This window comes from Perissodus microlepis, chromosome 13 (genome assembly GCF_051167445.1).
Source record: "Perissodus microlepis isolate ML-2025 ecotype Zambia chromosome 13, ASM5116744v1, whole genome shotgun sequence".
In the NCBI taxonomy this organism is placed as follows: domain Eukaryota; kingdom Metazoa; phylum Chordata; class Actinopteri; order Cichliformes; family Cichlidae; genus Perissodus; species Perissodus microlepis.
Window position 1 is genome coordinate 11852967 of NC_140473.1, and position 27085 is coordinate 11880051.

Consider the following 27085-nt stretch of genomic DNA (forward strand, 5'->3'; position numbering starts at 1 on the left):
ATGTTAACATCAATGTAGGCTTTTTTTTTCTCATGACTGCCTGCAGGTTTCCCCAACCTTATAAACAGTTCCTCTATATAATGACTGAAAATGGTACCACTGACTAACAATGAGTCATGAGGTCATTGTTAGGCAATGGTACTAGTTTCAGTCTGAAGAAGTCACTGGGATGGGTGAAGAAACGTTTCTCACAGTGAAAACGAAACATCCAGATGTTGTTGGAATGTTTTAAATTAATAATCAGTTGTTTGAGAAAACCCCTTCCCACCAAACTTCAAATCTTACTTTACTTACTGTCAAACCTACTCTACATTGTTTTAAAGCTTAGCAGTGTTCCATGAAATATTTTCTTGTAAAATCAATACCATATCTTTATCAAGTATATGTCCATTTTACCATTTATTCATTCTAACATAAGCTAACATGCCTTTTGTAAACAGCACAACCTTCCAGGACCTCGGAGCCTCTTGTGATACCTCGAGTTGTTTCTCGGATGTATCTGAGTCCAGGTGAGCTCAGGAAACTCCGCTTTAAGCCCACCGTAGGCACCATTCAGCTGTCAGAGGGCCATGAAGCCAAACTGAACTGTTCCATTGAAATTCCTGATACCAGACTGGAGCCCGCCATCCTGTGGGTGAAGGATAGTAAGGAGCTGTCGCCAAACATCCGTGTGGTGATGAATGAGCTCCACTCCATCACAGATGGGGTATCAACTCTCCTCTCCACTGTCATGTATGTATCACATGAAGGTGAAATGTGTGTGATATGACAGATTAGGTACATAAACTGAAGTGTCCTTATCCATTACATATTACAGCATTAAACATGTGCAGAGAGTGGATGCTGGAGATTATCGATGCCGACTGAGTATCAGCAACATGTTGGTAGAGTCTGATCCGATCAGCATTCGGGTAGAAGGTGAGTTTTAGTCTCCAGAGTATTCAAAACTTCTTTGTCCACACGTTTCACAGTTCTTTCACACTTCTTTAATCTGACTTATGTCAGCCAACATTTGTCAAGCAACGAGAGGACAAGAACATAACAATATGGCTAGTTTAGCATTAAGACTGTAAATTTTCCCAAAACACCACATTTTGCAGATTCTTATGACCATTGAAAGTGATCGGAAAAATAAGGGCAGCAAAGATTTGCTTGACAGTATTTCAATTTTGAACCTTAACCAACAGGCCACGAGACACGCTGCATTTTGGTTTCTCTATGAACAAACAAACAGTTTAGAGTTAGGTTCTTAATTTGTTGAACAAATTTTTAGTTTTTTCTCTGTACACCACTGCACTGTCATTATGTCATTATCAAACAATCCAGATGAGATTGAAGCACAGACATCCAGTTTTAATTCTACTGCTTTTACAAAAAAATTGCATTAACTAAGAATTCAAACCAGTTTTATACCCAGTCCATTTACAGAGGCTCAAGGCTTGTGGATGTCTTTTATTATTCAAATTTGTATTTAATAAGAGCAATCATGCTCTATAGTGTTGAGGTCAGGTGACTGACCTGCACATTGAAGAATATCCCATTTCTTTTGCTTGAGAAACTCTTGGATTGCTTTTAGTGTGCTTTGGACCTTCACTCCATTTGTAGTGTGATGAGCTCTCTGATCAGTTTTGCAGCATTTGAATCTGAGGAGAGACCATAATCCTTTAAACTTCACAGTTAATCCCACTACTATCAACAGTAGTGGGATTTTTGCTGAGAGTAGATTATTATATTCATATTTTAAAGACAGTATTATTTATGTAGCATAGTGGATGGCATTTGGGCGTTCTCTTTATCCAAATCTTTAATTTGTCTGCCCAAGTCAAGGAGCTTAGCCCGGTTTCTCTTCCTTCTGGCTAATTCAAAAGAGATAATAGCACCCCTTAAATAGGCCTTAAAGGCCTCCCAAAGTGTAGCAGGCTTAGTTTCTGAGTTGTCATTTACATCAAAATACAGAGAGATCCGTGTTTCGAAATATTCATGAAAATCCTATAGAGGGTTAAGCCAATCGAAGTTAAGCCTCCATGTTTGCTGTGGTCTAGTTGCATTTTGGATGTTTAAGGTTAATGTGACAGGGGAGTGGCCCGAGATGACAATATTGTGATATTTTGTGTCAATGACATACAGCATTAATTTGGCATCCAAAAGAAAGTAGTCACTTCTACTGTATGAATTATGCCTAGTTGAAAAGAAAGAGTAATCCCTACCAGTGGGGTTTGCAATTCTCCAAACATCAGACACATTCGAATTATCAGTAAAAGTGTTAAGAAAAGCACTGGAGTTGTTCCTGACCTGCTTAGTTAAAGAAGACCTGTCAAGGTAGGGGTCCAACACACAATTAAAATCATGGTTAAAATCATCATTAAAATCTAAGACATGGTGCAGCACAAACCAGCACAAACATAGCACAAAAGTTTGACATCAAATTTGTTTGATTTGGGTAATGTGGGGGGGCTGGTTGACCTTTTGACCTTTACATTTTCATTAATATCTTTAAAACAGAAGCAGCACAAACAACAATTTTAGCAGCACAAACCAGCACAAACGTAGCACAGTTGATTGACACCCATTTTGTTTGATTTAATTGATGTGGGGGGGCTGGTTGACCTCTGATGACCTCTAGAAATTTTTATTAATATCTTTAAAATGATAGCGGCACAAATGAAATTTTTGCAGCACAAACCAGCACAAATGTAGCACAAATGTTTGATACCACTTTTGTTGGATTTGAAGAAGGTGGGGGGGCCAACTTCACTCACATTCGAAGTTTGGGCTTCACCATTGTCGAGAAGCTCCAAGAAATATATCCACAGTAATCAGCAGGTTATGAATTTGACGAAAAAATGTGTTTGCAAACACATTTTCACGAGCTATCCCGAGGGACGTGCACATGCCTCACTAGCGCCCCCAAGGAGTGAATCATTCTTAACGGAGATTTTTTTTTTCCTATGATGTTTCAGCCGGGCCTCACTCTCACTTCTTCATTGAGAATGACATGCCAGTTTTGCCCCAGATTCATCTTTGACACATAAAGAAATCAGTTTGAGAGTGGCGACGATGTGTGTTGCTGGTTTGTGCTCTGCCTTTGTGTTATAGATTAATAACAGCAGGGCTGAGTCAGTGCTGTCATAACCTTGAAGACTGGTTGTTTTTGTTTCACGCTGCACTGAAGTGCTACATGATTCACTCAAAAATCTCAACTGCAGGTGTGGATAAATACACTCGGTTCAGCTGTGAAGCTAACAACACAAAGGGCATCACCACATCCAGAGAAGCACACGTCAATGTTATGAAGCACATGCCAATGCTTTACAAGATGGTAGCTGATACTGGGTTGTTTTTTTTTTTTTTTGGTGTTTTCTAGTTCGTCCCAGACCTCCCACTCATGTTACTGTGACAGAGAGGCAGTCCAATAAGCTGACGTTGAGCTGGACTCGATGGCTTCTCTCCACTCACCACGTGCCGAATCAGAGTAAGCCCCATGTTTAATCCAAACTGTGCCATTGTTTAACAGCATCATAGTGATCACATGTTCTCCGATCTAAGGTTAGAGAGGTCAGTCGGAGGGAAGGGGAAGTGACGACCACCAGGTTCATCAACGTCACAGTGCCGCCTTTTCACAGTGAAGTCCCTGGACTGCAGGCTATGACGAAGTACAACCTGAGTGTTTCCTGCAGTAACGAACAGGGCGCCTCTCCAAACAGCAAGTGGGTCGAGAGCAACACCACAGAAGGAAGTGTGTTGATGCTACAGGAACGATTTGAAGGTTGAATTATAATGCACACCAAGAAAACTTTAACAATGCAAAGTATTCCTAAATGAAATTAAACTCATCCCAGCATTTAAAACCCAGCATATAAAAATGCTCAGTCTGTGTTTGTCTTACAAACGATGATGATATTTACAATACAGGACCTGTGTGTTGTGCTCCTGCCTCCTTCCCATCATTCTTGTTTAGCTTTCAGGAGCACTGTGTAATTAACTGACTACTTTACTATCCAAAATGTGCTTAATGTCAGCCTGCTCACAGTTGCAGTGCAATAATAACTGGAATTTTCAGCACTTGCACAACTACCTGATCTGCCCACAGCAAGCCCTGTTCAGAAAATAATTGGACAGTTGACTGACAAGGTGATGCCTACTCCCTTGATATTTCATGACAAATTAAAGTACTCATACTAATGCACAGGTTGAATGCATGGTTTTCACTGTTTAAAAATGAGGCCAAAATTAATGTATGTGCAAATGAGGGAGACTTATGATTTAAATCATGTTACGTTATCAGTCAAACATGGTGGAGGCAATGTTATGGCGCTATAGCAATGTATGGCTGTCAGTGAGTCTGGATCAGTGGTGTTTATTGATGATGTGTCTGCTGATATAAGTAGCAGAATGAACTGTTAAGTGTGCTGGGCCATGATCTCTGCTCAGATTCAACCAAATGCTGCACAGCCAATCAGACAGTGCTTCACAGTACAGATGGATAATGACCCAAAGCACACTGCACAAGCAGAGAGAGTTTCTCAAGGCAAAGAAATGGGATATTCTTCAGTGGCCAAGTCAGCTTCTCAGTTACTGAAGATAAAACTGAGAGACCCACAAACAAGAAGCAACTGAAAGCAGCTGCAGTAAAGGCCTGGGAGAGTATTTCAAGGGAGGCAGTCATTAATAGTAAATGATTAAAGTATTAAAACATCCCTTGTGTTTAGGTTTATGTTACTTTGTACAATTACTTTTGAGCCTCTGATTTTTTATTTTTTTTTTGAAAAACAATTGAACTGGAAGTCTGTGCTTGAATCTTATCTTGATTGTTTGATTTAAAATCCACTGTAGTGGTGTACAGGGACAAAACTACAACATGTGTGTCTGTGTCCAGCAAATTATGGATCTAACTTTCAAAACCAAACATTTACTTTAAGTTTTTGTTTTCCTCCTTTTCCATATCTGGACTGCACAAGTAAGTATTCCACGGAAAAGGCAATCAGGATGTGAGAATGAGTGATCCTACACAGGAATTAAACTGCATGTAATACTGTGTCAAACCTCGTACCTGAAAGAGGAAGGAGATACAAACATCTGTCAAGAAGATGCTGATGCACTTTTGGAGATGGTCTGATTTGTTATCAGAAAGTATAAGCACTTGTGAATTTGCATTCTGTGAAGTTGCACAAAGAACTGAGTAATATCTAGTATATGATATCGTCTCAAAAATCCTGCTTGAGTTTAAACCCACTCCACAGGTGTTTCCAGAGGAGAGTGCTGACTGGTCAGGAGAGAGAAAGTTAAAATGTAACCATTAACACTGATAATGTTTGGTGAAGCTTTACAATGAGAAATGCAATGTGGCCATTAATCAATAATGCCAAACAAGAATCTACAGAAGAAAGCTTGATGGACGTTGAAGCGTTGCTTTTTCGACTCCTCTCAAGAATACATTTTGAACCTACTGCTCTCTGGCAGGTAGCTCCATGGTTTTAAATGCACCTTAGAACACACATGCATCAACACTACATATGAGTGGGCGGAGGGAGGTTTGGAGTCTTTACACCCCCGTTCTCTGTTGCCCGTCGGGGCGGGGGTGCTGGGAGGAGGAGTTGGCTGTCCGATTGGGGTCTGGAATGTGGGGCCTCCCTGCTACTGTGGAGTCGGGGGCAGTCTGCTTCTCTCCACCCCAGGGAAAAGGGTAACACCTCCTGGTTCTGGGTGCAGTTTACCCCTCTAGGGGTAAGGGTACCTAGATCTGGGGTGCAGAGTAAATTTGGGGAGTGTGATTGTGTGTACAGTGTCTCTCTATGTCTGTCTCTAGGTTGGGTGAGTGCTGAGTATTTGCATATGTGTGCATGGGGGTCGGAATGGATGTTCGTATCTGTATGTGCCTGTTTGTCTGTGTCTATATGTCAGGTCCGGTATTAGACGCCACCTCTCAGGCCCTCCAAGGTATGGATGCTATCTCCCCCCACCACTCCCAATGCCGGTGGCTGACGCCCTCAGACATCGGTGCATTGGTGGTTCTTGGTGTTCGGGGCTGGGCATTCAGGTACGCACTGGCTCACTCCCAGTGACTGCTTGTCGGTGAGGCCCCTTCGGGGGTGGGGTACCCTCTGCCTCTGGACCTGGGGCTCGGTCCACTCTGGCACAGGTGGCTGCTGGCGGAGCTCACAGGCACGTCATTGCAAACCCCTCTGGCTTCTGTTATTCGGCTGCTGGGTGACCCCTCATCTCAGGCTCTCCTCAGCTCTTTCCGAGAGAGTCGCACGGTTCCTCTTCCCCGCTGTTTTTCTTCTACTCCCTGTCTTTCTTGCTCCGTTTCCTTTCCCCTAGTCATGTCTGTCCCGTATGTAACAACTGAAAAAAAATGAAATAAAATACACAATAATAATAACAAAAAGAAAAAATGTTGACTCTCAGCATTACTGTTCACGAGAAAATACAGTAATGTGATAAAAACAAGCACCTAAACTCCAACAGTAACTGAACAGCGTTCCTAGAATATGACTGAAATTTCAACAACAGCTTCTAAATGGACCGTGGATTCTTATTCTATTTGTGGAAGATCAGTAGCAAAAGTGACCACGTGGTGGAGTAGTTTGATTTAGTAGTAGCTTTTGTTTTGTTGTTATTTTTGTAACTCTGAGATTAAAGAGATCCTGTGTTCCTCTGTAGGTTTCATATACGTTTTTCTTACTAAGTAATAGATTATTTGCAACTTTTTTCAATAGAAATTAAGAAAACAATAGAAAAGAAATAACAGAAAAATAAATACTAACTATATTATCTAGTTTTATTGAGTGATTGTAATAATCCTGCTTTTACAGCTGACTTCAGGCTGACTTTCAGTATTTCCCACAGACAGCATAAAGATATATCATCTATATGTTCTATAGTCTCTAGTATTTCCACACGCAGTCCCGCCTTCGTGGGATTCCGTCTGTGACGTCCCACTTGGTAAACGTTTTTCCCCCCTCTTCAGCTACGTGGTGTTGCAACTATTTACACAAGCGACGCTGAAGCCACTCTGCTGGGTGATGTTGGATATTGTCGCAGCTGAATTGTGCGTTTTGGCACAATCCCGTCGTATTTAAAACGCTTGCGGACCTGTGCTGTGGGACGAAAAGAAGCAGTTTAAGTTCTCGGGACCGGTCATGGCAAAGAAATCAGAAAAACCCGATTGGGTGGTTTTGTTTTCTACAACTATAGCAATACTTGTGTGGATTCCCGTCAGCGGTAAGTTGTTAATTTTCTTTCAAAGACTGTGTTTTGCTGCACTGACATCATTCCCATAAAGTTCAGAGCTCGGTCTCCTGTCCACTACTTTGCAGAGAGAGAAGTATGACGGACCGCAGCTGGGACAGATTTAAATATCTGGTTAAATAGTTTTGTATCAGTCGCTGGAAAACCTAGAAGGTTTCTTTGGATTTCTTTTTGTAGCATTTTGCTTTTTAATTAAGTCACAAAATGTGGCATAAACGGAACGGTGGGAGTGAGAGCGCGTCAGGATAGCTATAAATTAAAAATCCCGTGAGTTATAATTCATAGAAAAGCTTCAAAAATGCTGACTGCGTAAATCACCTTGTTTTTCTCCTTGCGTGGCCCAATTTTGCTATGCGTGCTCTTTAAAAAGCAAATCCAATGTGTTCTTTTTCCACTCTGTTAAATAATATGCAGTAAATAACCCTTGCCCTGATTAATTGTTATGATAATTTCCACTTTTTTCTCTGAAATTTTATAATGTTTCTAACTGTCCCGATGCATGCTCAAACACGTTGCGTTTCAGTGGGAGAGTGCGTTTTCACCTAAGTGACCTCTTCAGTCTCAACTGCCTGCAGGTTTCCCCAACCTTATAAACAGTGCATCTATATAATGACTGAAAATGGTACCACTGACTAACAATGGGTCGTGAGGTCATTGTTAGGCAATGGTACTAGTTTCGGTCTGAAGAAGTCACTGGGATGGGTGAAGAAACGTTTCTCACAGTGAAAACGAAACATCCAGATGTTGTTGGAATGTTTTAAATTAATAATCAGTTGTTTGAGAAAACCCCTTCCCACCAAACTTCAAATCTTACTTTACTTACTGTCAAACCTACTCTACATTGTTTTAAAGCTTAGCAGTGTTCCATGAAATATTTTCTTGTAAAATCAATACCATATCTTTATCAAGTTTATGTCCATTTTACCATTTATTCATTCTAACATAAGCTAACATGCCTTTTGTAAACAGCACAACCTTCCAGGACCTCGGAGCCTCTTGTGATACCTCGAGTTGTTTCTCGGATGTATCTGAGTCCAGATGAGCTCAGGAAACTCCGCTTTAAGCCCACCGTAGGCACCATTCAGCTGTCAGAGGGCCATGAAGCCAAACTGAACTGTTCCATTGAAATTCCTGATACCAGACTGGAGCCCGCCATCCTGTGGGTGAAGGATAGTAAGGAGCTGTCGCCAAACATCCATGTGGTGATGAATGAGCTCCACTCCATCACAGATGGGGTATCAACTCTCCTCTCCACTGTCATGTATGTATCACATGAAGGTGAAATGTGTGTGATATGACAGATTAGGTACATAAACTGAAGTGTCCTTATGCATTACATATTACAGCATTAAACATGTGCAGAGAGTGGATGCTGGAGATTATCGATGCCGACTGAGTATCAGCAACATGTTGGTAGAGTCTGATCCGATCAGCATTCGGGTAGAAGGTGAGTTTTAGTCTCCAGAGTATTCAAAACTTCTTTGTCCACACGTTTCGCAGTTCTTTCACACTTCTTTAATCTGACTTAGGTCTGCCAACATTTGTCAAGCAACCAGAGGACAAGAACGTAACAATATACACACCTTTCACCCTGTCCTGTGAAGCGGTGGGACCACCAGGCCCTGTTCATATCCGCTGGTTCCGTGATGGATCACCTTATACTGAGGTTTTCAGCTCTCCCAGCAACTTCTCTGTACCAGGTGAGTGTTGCCACCCAAAATAATCTTTATCTCTGTATCACAACCTCATACATAAAGACTTTGTTTCACAAGGATTTATCTATTAGCACTTCCTTCTCTTTGCCTGTTCCTCTTGGGGGAACAAAGCTTCCTAAAACAAGTGTTTCTTGCTTTTCTCCTTACTCAATGCAGAATGAACGTACACAAGACATATGACTCTGCATAATCAAGTCTGCAAGACACCTTAAGTGAGACAGAAAGAGGCTGAAGATGCACATTATGGGTTGTCACAGCAATACTTTGTTACCTTCTTTGCCTTTTTTGTAAACTCTTGTTGAGCAAGAGTTCCCTTGATGTCTGCTCCATCTGTGCAAATTTATTGAAACTGCTTTTTGAACAAGCAACCACTCTACCTACTGAGCTATCCCTGCCTTTTGAGGCTAAGGGTGGAAGCATTTACCAACAAAGATAAAGAGATATTTGGCGCTCAGATGGCTACAAAGTATGGAGTTAGTCTGATTTAGGGTATCGTCACTCCGTTGGTAGATTCTATTCTGACTCATCTATGCTGCCTCAGCATCTGCACCTTGCTTACTGCAGTGAGATTTGTCACCATGTCCTGTGTCACTTGGGCTGTCTGCTGTACTGCTGAATGGTTATCAGCGTTCATTCATGCATGGTTAGTACGCATTTGTAACAATGCTCTGCTGACTGTATCGTGAATGCACTGGAGAAAGTGCTAAATGTGAAAAAACAACATTTGCTGTAAGCTTCAGTGAAGCAGTAGCTCAACAATGACAGAAATGTGCTTGTTGTCAGCAAACAGCTGGAGACAGCAGCTGGTTAGGCTAGTTTAGCATTAAGACTGTAAATTTTCCCAAAACACCACATTTTGCAGATTCTTATGACCATTGAAAGTGATCGGAAAAATAAGGGCAGCAAAGATTTGCTTGACAGTGTTTCAGTTTTGAACCTTAACCAACAGGCCATGAGACACGCTGCATTTTGGTTTCCGTATGAACAAACATACAGTTTAGAGTTAGTTTCTTAATTTGTTGAACAAATTTTTAGTTTTTCCTCTGTACACCACTACACTGTCATTATGTCTTTATCAAACAATCAAACAATTGCAGACATCCAGTTTTAATTCTACTGCTTTTACAAAAAAATTTGCATTAACTAAGAATTCAAACCAGTTTTATACCCAGTCCATTTACAGAGGCTCAAGCTTCTGGGTCTGTTTTATTATTCAAATTTGTATTTAATGAGAGCAATCATGCTCTATAGTGTTGAGGTCAGGTGACTGACCTGCACATTGAAGAATATCCCATTTATTTTGCTTGAGAAACTCTTGGATTGCCTTTATTGTGCTTTGGACCTTCACTCCATTTGTAGTGTGATGAGCTCTCTGATCAGTTTTGCAGCAATTGAAAGAATCTGAGCAGAGACCATAATCCTTTAAACTTCACAGTTAATCCCACTACTGTCAGCAGTCACATCATCAGTAAACACTAGTGATCAGTCTACTCAGTGACTGTAGAAAACATTGATGACCCAACAGCTCCCTAAAACTGAAGCCCAATTACCGGTTCCTGGTTATCTCCACCGTCCTGGATAGATATTATAGAATACTTTGGACCATCTAAGGAGATTCGAAAGAAAAGCATCTTTAAGTTTCCTTGAAGACGTTTCACTTCTCATCTGAGAAGCGTCTTCAGTTCTAAGAGCAACTGGTGGAGAGTCCCAGATTTTAAGCCCTTAAAGTGCTTGGAAATCAGCTGTTTCTCTCCTTCTTCGTACTTTTACTTTATGTCTTTCTGGTATAAGTTAACCTTGGTTTCATCTGTACAAAACTTTTTGTAGAGCTGTTCAGATTCTTTTAGATGTTTTCTAGCAAAGTGTCATTTGGCCTTCTTGTTTTTCAGTGTGACCAGTAGTTCGTTGCTCATTGTAAACCATCTGTATTTACATTTTTGAAGACGTCTGTTGACCGTAGATCATGATATTGTTACGTCTACCTCCTTGATAGTGTTCTTGACTTGATTACATGTAGTTTTGAAGCTGTTTTTCTTCACCATGGAAATAATTCTGTGATCACGCACTTTAGTCCTCTGTGGTCTTTCAGGGCTTTCATTGGTCCTGAACTGGTCAGTTTATTGCTTCTTTTTAAGAATTGTGCTGTCTCTCTAATAGCTTCATTTTGTTTCATCAGCCTAATGATGGCCCCCCTCACCGGTATGGACATCTCTTTGGTCTTGTATTTAAAATTACCAGGAAAAGCTATAAAAAACACCCCCACAACAATACATCAAATCAACTTCAGATATTTTGTTTGCTTCATTTGTCATGAAATGAAAGGCCTACCCTGACCATGAAAGTTCTTATCATTCAACTGATAGTAAATTTTTAGTCCCTGAAAATGGGAGACTGTGTATAAAACTCCCAGTACGAAATGTTCCCTAAAGTTGTCATGTTCATATTACTTTATGTGTTAGATCAGGACAGAACTGAAAGACATTAGTTTAAGTTTTAAAACAGAATTAACCAGAGAATTCAGGCATTTTGTCTTAAAAACCATTATAATATTTGTTAGGAATAAAGTCTTGACTGACTAACTGATTATTTAGCTGTACATTAATGTTAACATCAATGTCAGCTTATTCTTTCTCATGACTGTGCTGTATTTGAAGATCAAGGCTTGTTGTAAAATGAGTTTTAGTCCCATGTTGTACAGAAATTGTATAACATTTTATAAGCAGACTCTCACTTTATCACCTCAAGTTTATGACCCCCTCTCTCTTCCCTAAAAGACAATATTTGTTATTAGAAGCACAACATTTGCTCTTTATGCCCTGAGCCTTCATTTTGACTTTGCCACAGGCTAAACACCCCTGCAGTAGCCATTGCGTAGTGATACAGCCAAAGCTGAGGGGGTTAAAGGTTCAGAGCTGTGCTTTGGTCCAGCATGTGCAATCGCCCTGGCAGTAAAGGGAAGGAGGAGGGGGAGCTGCATAGGGAGCCTGTTCGGGGGTTGGCTCCGGGGACAAAGACCTCATTCACAGGACGGCCCACTACCCAGTAGGGAGGGGCTAGACACAGAGGGCTGCAGGCTACCAGGTCCCTGTGCAGGACCAAATATTGCTACAATAGAACCACGTAAACCCAGATCTCTGTGTAGTCATCTCATGCATACTATGAGTCTTGGTTTGCTAAATTTGAGACTCCAGGGTATCATCACAGTGCTTTTTGTTGCTTAGTTGTGGTAAACTATTGCTACTTGTATTTAAAGGAAGGATATTCCTAAACAGTAGTACAGGCTAACGAGGGATTAAGTTAAGATTGGAAAGCATTTTATGCTTCAATATTTAATCTGGCTCAGCAGCAAGAAGCTGCATAAGATTCAGTCTCTGGTGTTAAGGAAGAAGCAACAGGTTTATCACTTCAGCTTGAAAAAAACAGAGGGAGTAAATCTGGCACACAAAGCAATAATGAGTGAAATGCTTGGATTAGCTGCAGTCTGGCAGAGTGGCTTTTGGCTATATTTACTCCCTGAGAAGAAATTGGAAAAATAACATACATCTCATACAGCTCAGTAACCTGGAGCAACTCCAAACCGGATAAATAGAGGTTGGGAGAACCACACTGCAGGATTTACATGATGCATTTTGGTTTCTCCATCCCACTCGCAACTTCACATTTCCACTTGAATTTAATTTTCCTATTGTGTTGCTGATTTTCACTTTGATTTATTTCCAAGTAGAATAAAAGCAGAAACGATAATTCTCCACCTTTTAATCAATTCCCTTTTCCAGCAAATACACACCTATTGTGTACATTTAGTTTGCACTGTTATTTATGAAACGCCCTTGCTGTGTAACCCAATACTTTTTTTCATATCTGTTTGGTTAACATGAAACCTCTGGGAAGTCTCCTGATTGCTCATATGGTTAGTATAGACAGCAAGCACGTGTTGTTTTGAACCTGCTTACTTCCTACTATGCTGCTACTGTCTGTATGCCATGCAGTTTGCAGTGAGCCATGTCAAAATTAGATTTGCTCATTTTCACTCACGTGTAACTTGATTATTTAATTTAATCTAAGTACAGCTCTCTGTCTTTTTGCAAACAAATCTACTGTAGCCTGTGTTTAGGTGATAAGTGAAGCACACTTAACCCTGGTTCTCCTGAGCATAGAAAGGCAACCTCTCACATCAGTTCCGGTTATCTCTCACAAGCTGGACTGTGAATTGCTTTGTGGAAAAGTTTCTGAGATGGAAGCAGAGCACAAAAGGCTCATTATCGCTCAATGTCCCCGTCCTTTTCTAACTGGGCAGATCTGTTGCTGTTGAAAGACGGAAATTGTGTGCTGAGGAAAACAGACCCATCCAAAAGGATTGTTACTACAGTCCATCATACTGGAGAGGCTCAGTTTGATCTTTTATTGTAAGAGGCACTTCTTTGTGAAATTTGGAATTATGATAAAGGAGTGAATCATTCTTAAATGAGACTTTTTTTCCTATGATGTTTCAGCCGGGCCTCACTCTCACTTCTTCATTGAGAATGACATGCCAGTTTTGCCCCAGATTCACCTTTGACACATAAAGAAATCAGTTTGAGAGTGGCGACGATGTGTGTTGCTGGTTTGTGCTCTGCCTTTGTGTTATAGATTAATAACAGCAGGGCTGAGTCAGTGCTGTCATAACCTTGAAGACTGGTTGTTTTTGTTTCACGCTGCACTGAAGTGCTACATGATTCACTCAAAAATCTCAACTGCAGGTGTGGATAAATACACTCGGTTCAGCTGTGAAGCTAACAACACAAAGGGCATCACCACATCCAGAGAAGCACACGTCAATGTTAAAGGTAAAACTGGCAGCTTCCAGGTCTAATAATATTCCAGATGATTTTCCTGCTTTACAAGATGGTAGCTGATGCTGGTTTTTGTGGTATTTTCTAGTTCATCCCAGACCTCCCACTCATGTTACTGTGACAGAGAGGCAGTCCAATAAGCTGACGTTGAGCTGGACTCCTGGGCACGACGGCTTCTCTCCACTCACCACTTGCCGAATCAGAGTAAGCCCCATGTTTAATCCAAACTGTGCCATTGTTTAACAGCATCATACTGATCACATGTTCTCCGATCTAAGGTTAGAGAGGTCAGTCGGAGGGAAGGGGAAGTGACGACCACCAGGTTCATCAACGTCACAGTGCCGCCTTTTCACAGTGAAGTCCCTGGACTGCAGGCTATGACGAAGTACAACCTGAGTGTTTCCTGCAGTAACGAACAGGGCGCCTCTCCAAACAGCAAGTGGGTCGAGAGCAACACCACAGAAGGAGGTGTGTTGATGCTACAGGAACAATTTGAAGGTTGAATTATAATGCACACCAAGAAAACTTTAACAATGCAAAGTATTCCTAAATGAAATTAAACTCATCCCAGCATTTAAAACCCAGCATATAAAAATGCTCAGTCTGTGTTTGTCTTACAAACGATGATGATATTTACAATACAGGACCTGTGTGTTGTGCTCCTGCCTCCTCCATCATTCTTGTTTAGCTTTCAGGAGCACTGTGTAATTAACTGACTACTTTACTATCCAAAATGTGCTTAATGTCAGCCTGCTCACAGTTGCAGTGCAATAATAACTGGAATTTTCAGCACTTGCACAACTACCTGATCTGCCCACAGCAAGCCCTGTTCAGAAAAAATGTTTTATCCACTAAAAACCTCTGTTGTTTTCCCAAAGAGTAACATAGGAAATAGGGGTGGTTTCACTGAGAAAACACAAAGTTCTTACTGGGTGGAGCTGCTTTCAACTTCCTTCCTAAATCCACCAGAGGGGATATTTTAGTTGAATGATTTGATATGCTGTGACCAGAAGTGACCGCATACCAAACCGTAATCAAAGATTTTTATTGAAGAGTAGTCCAACTCATTTTTCTTTCACTTTATAGGTTTGCAATGACTGTGAATTATGTCATAATCCCATTTTCCATTTCTCGTTGCGTTCTTAGTGCCATCAATTCATCCCGGAAATGTCACAGTGCAGCTTGAAGGCTCGAGCTTGGTGATCGAGTGGAAACCTCCGCCCAGTGATAAGATAAACGGGATCCTAAGTGGTTATGATGTCATTGTTAGATATGGCACACACCAGAAAAAGGTGAGCTTATCTGCGATATAGTAATTAAATATAGCCTTTTATTTTTATTGTTTTACAACTGACAATTCTCGTTTCTCTTATTCTTCTTCTTACTGTTATTATTATTTTAAGAAAAAGAAAAGAAATGTACGCATTCAACTTTAAACTTGCTCTTTCAGAACACCTGTACCTAAAGTGGTAACTCAAGAAAAGTTTAAGCCTTTAAACCCTGAATTTGTAGCTTTTTTTAAAAATCAAAAACTCACAAAAATCACATGTTAAAAATGATATATTTAGCTTTAAAGGATTAAAGATGTGCTTACATGAATGAAGGAAAGGCTGTTGTATTTCATACATTCCTAAAAATTAAGCTTTCTACCACTTTCTGTTTCCCAACCATTCACATTAAATACAACCAAAGGATTCTTCCGAAACGCATGTAATTCAGGCTTAGGGTTAACTGTAAACTGTATCAAAAACAGGTGAAAACTACGAGTGATGAAAATCTTACAAGGGATCCATCATGTGTTTCCTTATTTTATTTTATTTTTCCTTTTACAGTGCTTCAAAAATTATTAGACCACCACCCAGTGTAAGGTTTATGCCACAGCTACTCTAAATTAACAATATTGGTTAATTTAATAATATAGGTTTTTGAGGTGTTTCTAAAATATTTACATTTTACTATTTTATGACAGGTGTTCTAAAGAATTTGTTAAGCACTCTATGGACTGTTACAGTTTCAGTGTTGAATATATTCATACTAGACAGTTTCAAATAGTTTCAAAGTGTGCATTTGAGTAGACTTCTCTGGTTCATGCTCAGTTTCTGATATGTTTTTCTACTCCTGGCTTTCAGCAAGTTCAGAGAGAGGGCATATCTTTAACAATTCCAGCATAAGAATTTTTATATAATAAACAATATAGAATAAAAATTCTAATAAGAAAGAAATAGACACACAAAAACAAAATAAGTATCCAAGAGAAAGTCCAAGTAATAAATGTGAAAACAATGAAATGAGTTAAAGAGATCAAAGAGTTAAAGAGAAGAGATTGTATTTATGCTTGTGCAAGTTTGCAGACCAGATATATATAGATTATTGTGAAAGATAATAATAATAGTGCAAGTGCTGTAACAATAGTCAGTAATTGTGATGAGATAGGAGGGGCAGTGTTTATTGTTTTATTCAGGAGTCTAATGATGTGCGGGTAGAAGCTGTTTGAGCCTTTTCTCCTCGTACAATACAAATATGAAATATTATGAAGAATTGCTTATGTAAGGTTCATATTGAAAACATAAGGTGTTATCTCTGATGCTTCTATTTAAGAGGTTGTGTTTTTTTTATAACAATGACTAATGTATGAAAATATGAAAAGAATGAGTGCTGCATACTGGGAATAGCTGACCCTCCCTTTGTCTTCTCTACTGAACCACAGGTCAGCTCCACAGTTATTTGCGAACAACAGTTTATTCATTTGCCACAAGGCATCATCGAGGCCGGGAAAGGGATTCAAAGGAAATTAGTTTCTTTAAATCAACTTTAATAGCTCATAATGCTGTTTGCATGTAGTCACACTTCTCTTCCTGTATTAGTGCGCTCTACTACAATAGAGTGACTCCGTCCTTCCCGTCTGTGTTGTAGTTAAAGGAAGCTGAGGGTGTAAAAACTGGCCATTGGTAGTTTTCTCCATTTGGCATGTGCCTGTGAGTCATCACAAAGTAACTATGGTATGAAAACAATAGGACGTGAATGTGAGTTCCAGATATTCCTATGTATTGTTCATTCAGTTGATTATGTCATTACTGTAACTTTGACTGGAAATACATACAAACACAGTACAGCCAAGCCGCTGTCAGGATAGACAAAGTCAGGGTAAATAGTTAAAATATGTCAATCAGTTTTAAATCAGAGGAATAAATAGATGCTCGTAATTGTGAATTTTTTGGCATTAGAAATCAATGGTGCCAATTATTTCTCTTGAATCTGAGATTAACATTTTCTGATTGTTTATTTCTGAAGGAATATTTAACCTCACGTTGCCCTTTTTTGTTGTCACAGACATGAGAGGTGTTAATCATGGGTTTAGAACTGCCTGTCAGCACAAAACAGCGCAGACTATGATGTACCGTTTACCGTATGGTGTTGTGAAATACAGGGTTAAGTCTGTCACATGCTCCCTCCCATTGAGCACATGAGCCTATCCTGAAAGTTTGTGTCCTTCCCTTTTTTTTTAAATGGGGACTTTTATTATATACAGTAATCACTACTACACGGTTCCCTTTGGATTTCCCAAAAGGGGAGCAGCTCTGTGAAATCAGCATGCATGCGCTTTGGGATGGTTTTTTTTTAATCAATTAATTTTTGCATTTAGTGGAAATGAGGAAAAAAGGAGAGAAAATGAGAGCACGCATGAAAAGTTGCTGAGCTGGATTTTGAGCTGTTGCACAAATGCGCAAGATGTTCCTCAGAATATTCTTGCACCAGCAACCTTTAATTTCCCTTAAAATCTGCTTCTTCTTTTAGTTCAACTTAACCTAATGTAACTTTCAAACTCTCGTGAACTATAGCCTTCTGTTTGAACTTTTCTCTCCAAGGTGATAATGATTAACCTTACCATAGCATGTTTTTCTTTTTGTTCAGTCAGCTATGACAGTAGACGCAATTCACTTTATGTATTTTATTGTATGTTATTTCAGGTCCATAGTCTTACCACTTGGACACGTGTGGCTGTGGAGGAATTCAACAAAACCTACAGTGTGGAGGTGGCCGCATGCACGCAGGCAGGAAGAGGCATGGTCAGCCCACGAGTTGAATTGTTTGTGCCAGAGGACAGTAAGTGGCTCGTTCTGTTTATTTCCTCATCTTGAGCTGATAATTTGATAAACTGCACAGCATTGTTCAGCTGATGTTGTACTACTGTACTAAAATACCATTATTGCCTTATGAATAGATACCAGTGCCTATTATGGTTGCAGTATTTTTGGAAACACTAGCAGGAAAGCTCACAGGACTGAAATACTGCCTATTTTTCAGCTACTTTCATCTAAGATTAAAATCTTTTAAACTCTTGGATGAATCACCATGAAATACAGTACACACACTTTTGGTCCCTAGAGAGTGAAATAACTTTGGCTTCCTGGTCTTTCATGTGGAGCTGTTAATTTAGAGTTTCATCTCATCAAAAAGTTGACCAAAATCCTCCAAAAGTACTGGCTTTACTATCAGGTGCAGGTGTACTTTGGGATCAGTGCTAAATATAAATTGTGAACATGGCAAAAATCAAGACTCTGGTGTTTCAGTTTTAAGCATGCTAACGAGCTGCTAGCTTTCATCTCAATGCAACGCTGACTGAATATATTAAAGTTTCAAAAAAGGGGGAAACATTTGAATAAGAACTTCTGTTGAAAACTATCATCACGGAATAAAAAATGTTGGATGTGTTGCGTGAGCTGACGAACTCTACTTCAGATAACTGATCCTTAACTTAAATTGCTGGATGTCAGATTTCTAAGTGTTCTCCTTTGTTTCTTCTTCTTATCTCAGAATCCACCGTACGCCCTTCATCCGGCCCTGAGACAGCGGTAGCACACACCAACCATGTTGTGGGGATTGTAATTTGTACCGTCATTGTCCTGCTGATCATCCTCTCTGGGGTTCTCTATTTTCGGAACAAGGCTTATGACTCCTGTTTTGGGTAGGCTTAACAATTAACAAGTAATTATCCTAGTATGATAACCTGATCTTTGAACTTGCTGCTGGTTAGTGTGTTCATGAGACAACTGTATTTACTTTGATTTTAATCAGCTAACTGTAAACTGCTCCTTTGCGATATATGTTTTCTTCAGTAGTAGTAACTTCCGGATTCACTTTGTAAACTTCCTTATCTTCCTCTTAGTCATTGGAGTCTGCACAGTAGGTCATGTAATAACTGTGCAGCTGGAGAGATGGACAACAAACAGCTGTCAATTCTCTGGAATTCTTCATTATGAAGTCCATGACTCACTGTTTCCACTCAGGATATGGATAGGAATGTTTCACAGGCAGCTTTTCAGAGAGAAAAACATTATTCCAACCTCAAAGTCTGGAAGGCAACAGAGAGGGTTTCCTCTCTATGACCTTGTCTTTAGTTGAATTTTTAAGCCTGTATGTTATTTCTGACCTCTTACAGCATCAGACAGAGGATTACCAACATTTCCTGCTTTTTCTTTCCCCTGTCTCCCCCTGCAGGCAGCGGTGCAGAGATGAAGAAATGCTGCCGCCTGTCATACAGTACACACAACAGAGGTCCTACAACCGATCAGCCATAGGAGTCACTCGTATGTTCTTGAATGCTACTACAGGAAGATTAACACTCATATAACATGTATGTGTTATCAAAAAAATGATGTTCTTGTCTTCGGTCTGCAGTTGAGAACCTTGGGATCAGTGAGGAACTCCAGGCCAAACTTCAGGATGTGATGGTAATGAGAACTCTGCTCTCAGTGGGGAAGGTTCTTGGAGAGGGTGAGTAATCAGTTTCATGTATCTAAATTTGTAGGCATCCATATCTACAGTGACATGTTTACAAACGATTACAGTAAAATGCAGTATATGTGCACAGGTTTATGACTGGTCTTAATTTTTACCAGGTGAATTTGGTTCAGTGGTGGAAGGTCATTTCACACAACCAGATGGCACTTCAGAAAAGGTTGCCGTGAAGACAATGAAATGTAAGTGCTTGTGTTATGTAAAGATTAACTTAACTTTAAAAAATATGTCTTAACTAACAAATATGTAAAAAAAATTATACCACACAGTGGATAGTTTTTCTCAAAGGGAGATTGAAGAGTTCCTGAATGAGGCCGCTTGCATGAAAGATTTCAACCATCCTAATGTCATCAAACTGCTCGGTAGGAGATCTCTTCTTATCTTACTGCACGTTCTCTTTGCTTCTTTCTTTAGTCGCTTTCTTTTGTATATCCATGCATTTATTTTTGATTGTGCTGACTTATCCTCTTGTCTTTAGGTGTATGCTTGGAAGTAGGCTCAGCACACTTTCCTAAACCCATGGTAATTCTGCCGTTTATGAAACACGGAGATCTGCATAGCTTCCTGCTGCGTTCACGCCACAGAGAGACTCCAATGGTAAGATTTTACCCAAACACTAACTTTCAAATTCAATATCATATTTATTAGAGTGTGACAGAGTGGTGCAGTGGTTGACATTGTCACCTTATCGTAAGAAAGATAGATGTTAAATGTCATGGTCGGCTGGACTTCTCTCTGTGGATTTTGCATGTTTTCCTGGTGCCCGTATGCGTTTATGTATGAGTGTGTGAATGTCAGTCTTTTTGTGTTAGACCTGTGATGGACTGTTACCTGGACAAATACACCCCATGTGAGCTTGAATACACTCCAGATCCCGACCCTGAAACAAATAGATTATGATTAGACTAAACAATATTTAAACTGTCTGCTGTATTGTGTGTTCTTGCACAGTTCTTGCCCACTCAGACACTCCTGAAGTTCATGGTTGACATTGCTTCGGGTATGGAGTATCTCAGTGGTCGTAACTTTCTACATCGAGACCTGGCGGCACGCAACTGCATGTAGGTTACTTCCTCTGATTTATGTTCAAAGTAGAGCAGGCATTGATTGAACTTTTCCTGGCAACATTCGCAGCCTTCTTAAATAAAAGAACTATGATTTATTATTTCAGAGGTTTATCAAATTTGCTTTTTTTCCATTAGTCATGAAGTCCACGCCTTGTTTGTCTTACAGGCTGCGTGACGACATGACAGTGTGTGTAGCAGACTTTGGATTATCTAAGAAGATCTACAGTGGTGATTATTACAGGCAGGGAAGAATTGCGAAAATGCCTGTAAAATGGATCGCATTAGAGAGTCTGGCAGACAGAGTTTTTACTGTAAAGAGTGATGTGGTGAGTAGAAACTATAGCTTTACCAGTAATACACCTGTTTATGAAATCCAGTCACTAAAAGAACTGACTACTTTTCTTTGTTTTTCTTGCTGCTTTCTCTTGTGCTACAAGTGGCATTTTAAAAGGTTTGGTCTTAGACTTACACAGGGCTCTGTCTCAATATTTATCAGTGTGTTCAACTTGTACGATTTTCCCCCTCTTTTGCACTTTTATCTTAAGTGTCAGATAAAGATAAAAAAATAAACTTTTTTGTTTGAAAAATGCAGAATATCGTACAGCTAAACCTGGGATAATACATGGTATTTCTATGTATTATCAGCAGGAAAATAGCAGTTTGTGATGAAATATAATCTCAAGTTGAAATTCTGTTCTCACGCAGTGGGCGTTTGGTGTCACCATGTGGGAAATTGCTACAAGAGGCATGACGCCGTACCCTGGAGTCCAAAACCATGAAATTTATGATTATCTAGTTGAAGGACACAGACTGAAGCAGCCCCCAGACTGTTTGGATGAACTGTGAGTGTCGTTCTTCACACAGATGTTGACTTTGGGTTTGATTGCTTTGAAAGTAACAATATTGACGCTATAAAAGTTTAATTTAATATTGTTGGTCTAAATCTTATATTGGAGGCTAGCTTTTTAAAAAACATATTAACACAACAGTAAACCTCAAAAATAAATTGCTAAATTTTACAACCTTGAAAATATGCGCATTGAAATGTACCAAAATCGAGGTTCCAGTCTAATTATTTCTCAATACTTGGGGTCTAGGTATGAAATCATGTACAGCTGCTGGAGAGCCGATCCGCTAGACCGACCCTTCTTTCCCCAGCTGCGAGAAATGTTGGAAAAGCTCGCCGAAAAGCTTCCAGAGTCTTCCAGCAGGGATGATATCATTTATATCAACACCAGCTTTCCTGAGGAGGACCCCGATCGAGAGGCATTTCAAGCAGAGCCTCCTGTGTTGAGCTCCTCACCTTGCTGCAGCCGCATGGCAGCAGAAAATACAGTAGTTACCGCGGACATTCACGGGAGCGTGGCGGATGACCAGGATGATGGCAGCGATCGCTATGTGGTGGTGATTTCCTCCAGTGCGCCCCCGAGAGCTGCAACAGTGGATACGCCTCTCTTGTCAGATGATTCTTTAAGTCAAGCAAATGGGACCACTGCAACAGCGATGGATCACAGCTTATATGACCCCGCCTTCATGCTATAGCATTTGGTACTGAGCAGTTACAGCCCTCGCATGGGTTGACAGTACTAATAATTTTGTCTTGTTGTACTGGATGCACCTGCACATTTCCTGCTATGGACTTTCATAGATTGTTGTAGAGGCATTTTATGCTTTAAATGGCCAGCCTACATGTCAGTGTTTGTTGTTGCTTATACTTTTTTTTTGCGTGTCAACCTCAAACACACTCATGCACATGTTCGATAAGCTTATGATACTCTGAACTGTGAAAAGTATTTACTGTATTGATTTCTGTGTTGCAGTGTAAATAGAAAATTGTACAGAACATTTATAAAATGATCTTTTTCTTTTAAAATAAAGGATTTATTGACTTCTTTAAGTATAAGTGTGACATAAAATGACCAGAATTCCCTCACAGATCCCTGTGATAATTATTGTTATTGGTATTCCAGTAAGAAGGGAACTGTATTACCATAATGATGACATAAAAGCCTTCAACTTTCAGCTCTGAGGCCCTTCTTGATTGCAGGATGACAGATGAGGTCAGGCCTAGAGTATAACTATAACAGACCACATTGTGATCTGTAGTGAGAGTAGAGAGAGGTGGAGGTATACACTGTAAAGAAGAAGAATGCAGGTCAGTAACAGCAAGACAGAATATGCATGTGAATAGAAGGGGAGTGGGTGGAATGCGAGGAGTCGTTTAAATTCCTGGGGTCAAATGCCGGTAGGGTGGAGTGGGCAGAGATGAGTATCAGGGTTGATTGGTGAGATAAGGAAAGCAACAACAGTGAAAGCGAAGGGTTACAAGATGGTAGTGAGACCTGTTAAGATGTATGGTTTGGAAATGGTGGCACTAATGAAAGACAGGAGGCAGGAGCTGCAGATGTTAAGATTTTTGTTGGGAGTGACCAGAATGGACAGGATTAGAAATGAGCACAGCAGAGGGACAGCTCAGGTTTGGAGACAATGTAAAAGTGGTAACCTTTAGATATTTTGGACATGTGCAGAGGAGGGATAGTGGATATACTGGCAAAGGACAATTCAATTCAATTCAATTTTATTTATATAGCACCAAATCACAACAAAAGTCGCCTCAAGGTTCTTCATAGATACAGAGAAAAACCCAACAATCATATGACCCCCTATGAGCAAGCACTTTGGCGACAGTGGGAAGGAAAAACTCCCTTTTAACAGGAAGAAACCTCCGGCAGAACCAGGCTCAGGGAGGGGCGGCCATCTGCTGCAACCGGTTGGGGTGAGAGAAGGAAGACAGGATAAAAGACATACTGTGGAAGAGAGACAGAGGTTAATAACAGATATGATTCAATGCAGAGAGGTCTATTAACACATAGTGAGTGAGAAAGGTGACTGGAAAGGAAAAACTCAATGCATCATGGGAATCCCCGGCAGCCTACGTCTATTGCAGCATAACTAAGGGAGGATTCAGGGTCACCTGGTCCAGCCCTAACTATATGCTTTAGCAAAAAGGAAAGTTGTAAGCCTGATCTTGAAAGTAGAGATAGTTTCTGTCTCCCAAATCCAAACTGGAAGCTGGTTCCACAGAAGAGGGGCCTGAAAACTGAAGGCTCTCCCTCCCATTCTACTTTTAAATACTCTAGGAACAACAAGTAGGCCTGCAGAGCGAGAGCAAAGTGCTCTAATAGGGTGATATGGTACTATAAGGTCATTAAGATAAGATGGCGCCCGATTATTTAAGACCTTGTATGTGAGGAGCAGGATTTTGAATTCAATTCTGGATTTAACAGGAAGCCAATGAAGGGAAGCCAAAACAGGAGAAATATGCTCTCTCCTTCTAGTCCCTGTCAGTACTCTGGCTGCAGCATTTTGGATTAGCTGAAGGCTTTTCAGCGAGTTTTTTGGACATCCTGATAATAATGAATTACAGTAGTCCAGCCTGGAAGTAATAAATGCATGAACTAGTTTTTCAGCATCACTCTGAGACAGGATATTTCTAATTTTAGAGATGTTGCGCAAATGGAAGAAAGCAGTCTTACATATTTGTTTAATATGTGCATTGAAGGACATGTCCTGGTCAAAAATGACTCCAGGGTTCCTCACAGCGTTACTGGAGGCCAAGGTAATGCCATCCAGGGTAAGAACCTGGTTAGATACCATATTTCTAAGATTTTCAGGGCCGAGTGCAATAACCTCAGTTTTATCTGAATTAAGAAGCAGAAAGTTAGCGGCCATCCAGGTCTTTATGTCTTTAAGACATTCCTGCAGTTTAACTAATTGGTACACCAATTAGTATGTTATCTGGCTTCATGGACAGATAGAGCTGGGTGTCATCTGCATAGCAGTGAAAATTTATGCTATGTCTTCTAATGATGCTGCCTAAGGGAAGCATGTATAGTGTAAACAGAATTGGTCCTGGCACTGAACCCTGTGGAACTCCATAATTGACCTTGGTGTGTGAAGAGGACTCTCATTTACATGAACAAATTGGAGTCTATTAGATAGATATGATACAAACCACTGCAGCACAGTACCTGTAATACCTACAGCATGTTCTAATCGCTCTAATAGGATATTATGGTCAACAGTATCGAATGCTGCACTAAGGTCTAGCAGGACAAGTACAGAGATGAGTCCACTGTCAGAGGCCATAAGAAGATCATTTGTAACCTTCACTAAAGCTGTTTCTGTGCTGTGATGAGCTCTGAAACCTGACTGAAACTCTTCAAATAAGCCATTCCTCTGCAGATGATCTGTTAGCTGTTTGACAACTACTCTTTCAAGGATTTTTGATATGAAATGAAGGTTGGAGATTGGCCTATAATTAGCTAAGACTGCTGGGTCTAGAGATGGCTTTTTGAGTAAAGGTTTAACCACAGCCAGCTTGAAGGCCTGTGGTACATAGCCGATTATTAGAGATAAGTTGATCATATTTAAGATCGAAGAATTAATTAATGGCAGGACTTCTTTGAGCAGTTTTGTAGGAATGGGGTCTAAAAGACACGTTGATGGTTTGGAGGAAGTAATTATTGAAGTTAACTCAGAAAGATCAATTGGAGAAAAAGAGTCTAACTTAACATCGATGGTACTAAAAGTAGCTGTAGATAATATTACATCTGTGGGATGATTATTGGTAATTTTTTCTCTAATGATAAAAATTTTATTTGTGAAGAAGTTCATGAAGTCATTACTAGTTAATGTTAAAGGGATGGTTGGCTCAAAAGAGCTCTGACTTTTTGTCAGCCTGGCTACAGTGCTGAAGAGAAACCTGGGGTTGTTCTTATTTTCTTCAATCAGTGACGAATAGTAAGATGTTCTGGCTTTGCGGAGGGCTTTCTTATAAAGCAACAAACTATTTCTCCAGGCTAAATGATGATCCTCTAAATTTGTGACAGAGGTTTGTATTTGACAGAAGAAGATGCAAGGAATAGGTTGAGATGGAAGCAGATGATCGTCTAAAGCAGGGGTGCCCAATCCTAGTCCTCGAGAGCTACTGTCCTGCAGTTTTTAGATGCATCCCTAATGGTTTGATTACCTCTTCAGCATGCCATCAAGTTTGGCAAAGGCCTGATAACAAGCCATTCATTTGATTCAGGTGTGTCAAAACAAGGATGCATCTAAAACCTGCAGGACGGTAGCTCTCGAGGACTGGGATTGGACACCCCTGGTCTAAAGGGAGCAGCCAGAAGACATCGAATAAGATTTGGACAACAACGAGAGCCTTAGAAGTATAAAAACGCAAGAAAAAGATTTGTGTACTCGAATTTTTATACGTTAGATAAACAGAAGAAAATGTATATATGGATTCTCATAACCATACAAACAAGGAAGCTTATTGGGATTTCTTGCAAGATGTGTTTAGGAAGTTTAAATTTAGAATGAAAATGAAATGCTGCGTTTCTTTATTTCACACTTGCTGCAGAACAAGTAGGTGGGATACAAATGACACAAAAACCTGGTGCTGCATCACTGTGGTCAAAGCAGCCGCCCCTAAACCAGGAGTGGTCCAGTATCCAAACTAAAGGGCATGATATCTGTAATAGCCTTTTTCACCATTTATGCAATCTGTATGAGTCCTGTTGTACAATGAAGATGATATCCTGGGCTTTCTATCGTATGTGGTTGTTGGATTAACAGAGTGCATGTATTTTATTTTCAAAATGATGGGAATTGCAGCTTCCACATATTATGTCCATATTTTTGCAGCTATTATGATTCTATTGCTAAAACTGTCTTTTGCAATTCCGTTTCAACCATGCTGAAACTGGGTTGATTTTTTTTTCTTTTTTCTTTATTAAGTATGACACATGAAAACAGGACAGTGCTACCCACAACCACGAAACAGGTGGTCCTCTGATTATATCACACAGAAAACAACAACTTGGTTTCAAAAACAAAACAAAAAATTAGAGCACACAAACCAGAGAGAGGGTCTCATTTCTGAAAGTATCAATAAAACTGTAAACACTCTGGATCCAAATCTTCCTTTAGCATATTTGTGTTCACAGCATGACTCAGACAACCTAATGTACTCATTCCTAGTTAAAGCGAGTTCAATAGACAGATTCTTCAATATTAGAGAATCCATCAAAGTGAAAATGACCTTGATATCTTTGATAAGGAGAAGAGTAAAACCCTCTAGACAACGAGAACTCTCTTAAACTGAATACAAAAGGCTGTCTCCGTCTGCCATGGAAAGGTGATTCCTGTATCACGGACCTGTGACAATATCATTCGAAAACATCACAATATTCTGTGAACAAACAAGACCTGATACACTAGGTACAAAACAAATAAAGCGACGCACATATGATGTGCACAGTGCTCAAATTATCTAAAAAAAATTAAATATCAAAAACATTTATTCTGGGTGCCAGCAGGATAGCGGTAATGACGCTGGGACAGCAGGCGACGCACAGGTAAC

General features: G+C 40.1%; 1 protein-coding gene across 2 annotated transcripts in view; it reads left to right on the plus strand.

The window, feature by feature from the left end:
• Positions 1-22561, plus strand: part of mertka (c-mer proto-oncogene tyrosine kinase a) — a 28037-nt gene extending 5476 nt beyond the window's left edge. The window contains exons 4-23 of one of the 2 annotated variants that reach the window (XM_084948697.1): positions 441-732; positions 818-918; positions 8221-8512; positions 8598-8698; positions 8781-8951; positions 13706-13792; positions 13887-14002; positions 14077-14266; positions 14945-15090; positions 17767-17902; positions 18614-18764; positions 19298-19386; positions 19478-19573; positions 19699-19779; positions 19867-19959; positions 20076-20194; positions 20549-20658; positions 20831-20990; positions 21370-21506; positions 21762-22561. In XM_084948697.1, coding sequence (XP_084804823.1) covers positions 441-732; positions 818-918; positions 8221-8512; positions 8598-8698; positions 8781-8951; positions 13706-13792; positions 13887-14002; positions 14077-14266; positions 14945-15090; positions 17767-17902; positions 18614-18764; positions 19298-19386; positions 19478-19573; positions 19699-19779; positions 19867-19959; positions 20076-20194; positions 20549-20658; positions 20831-20990; positions 21370-21506; positions 21762-22206 — 3113 coding nt within the window. In that variant the 3' untranslated portion in view covers positions 22207-22561. Of the gene's footprint in view, positions 1-440; positions 733-817; positions 919-6975; positions 7225-8220; positions 8513-8597; positions 8699-8780; positions 8952-13705; positions 13793-13886; positions 14003-14076; positions 14267-14944; positions 15091-17766; positions 17903-18613; positions 18765-19297; positions 19387-19477; positions 19574-19698; positions 19780-19866; positions 19960-20075; positions 20195-20548; positions 20659-20830; positions 20991-21369; positions 21507-21761 lie in introns of those variants that run through there. The other variant, XM_084948695.1, reaches the window with a different exon arrangement.
• Positions 22562-27085: the final 4524 nt, after the last annotated feature.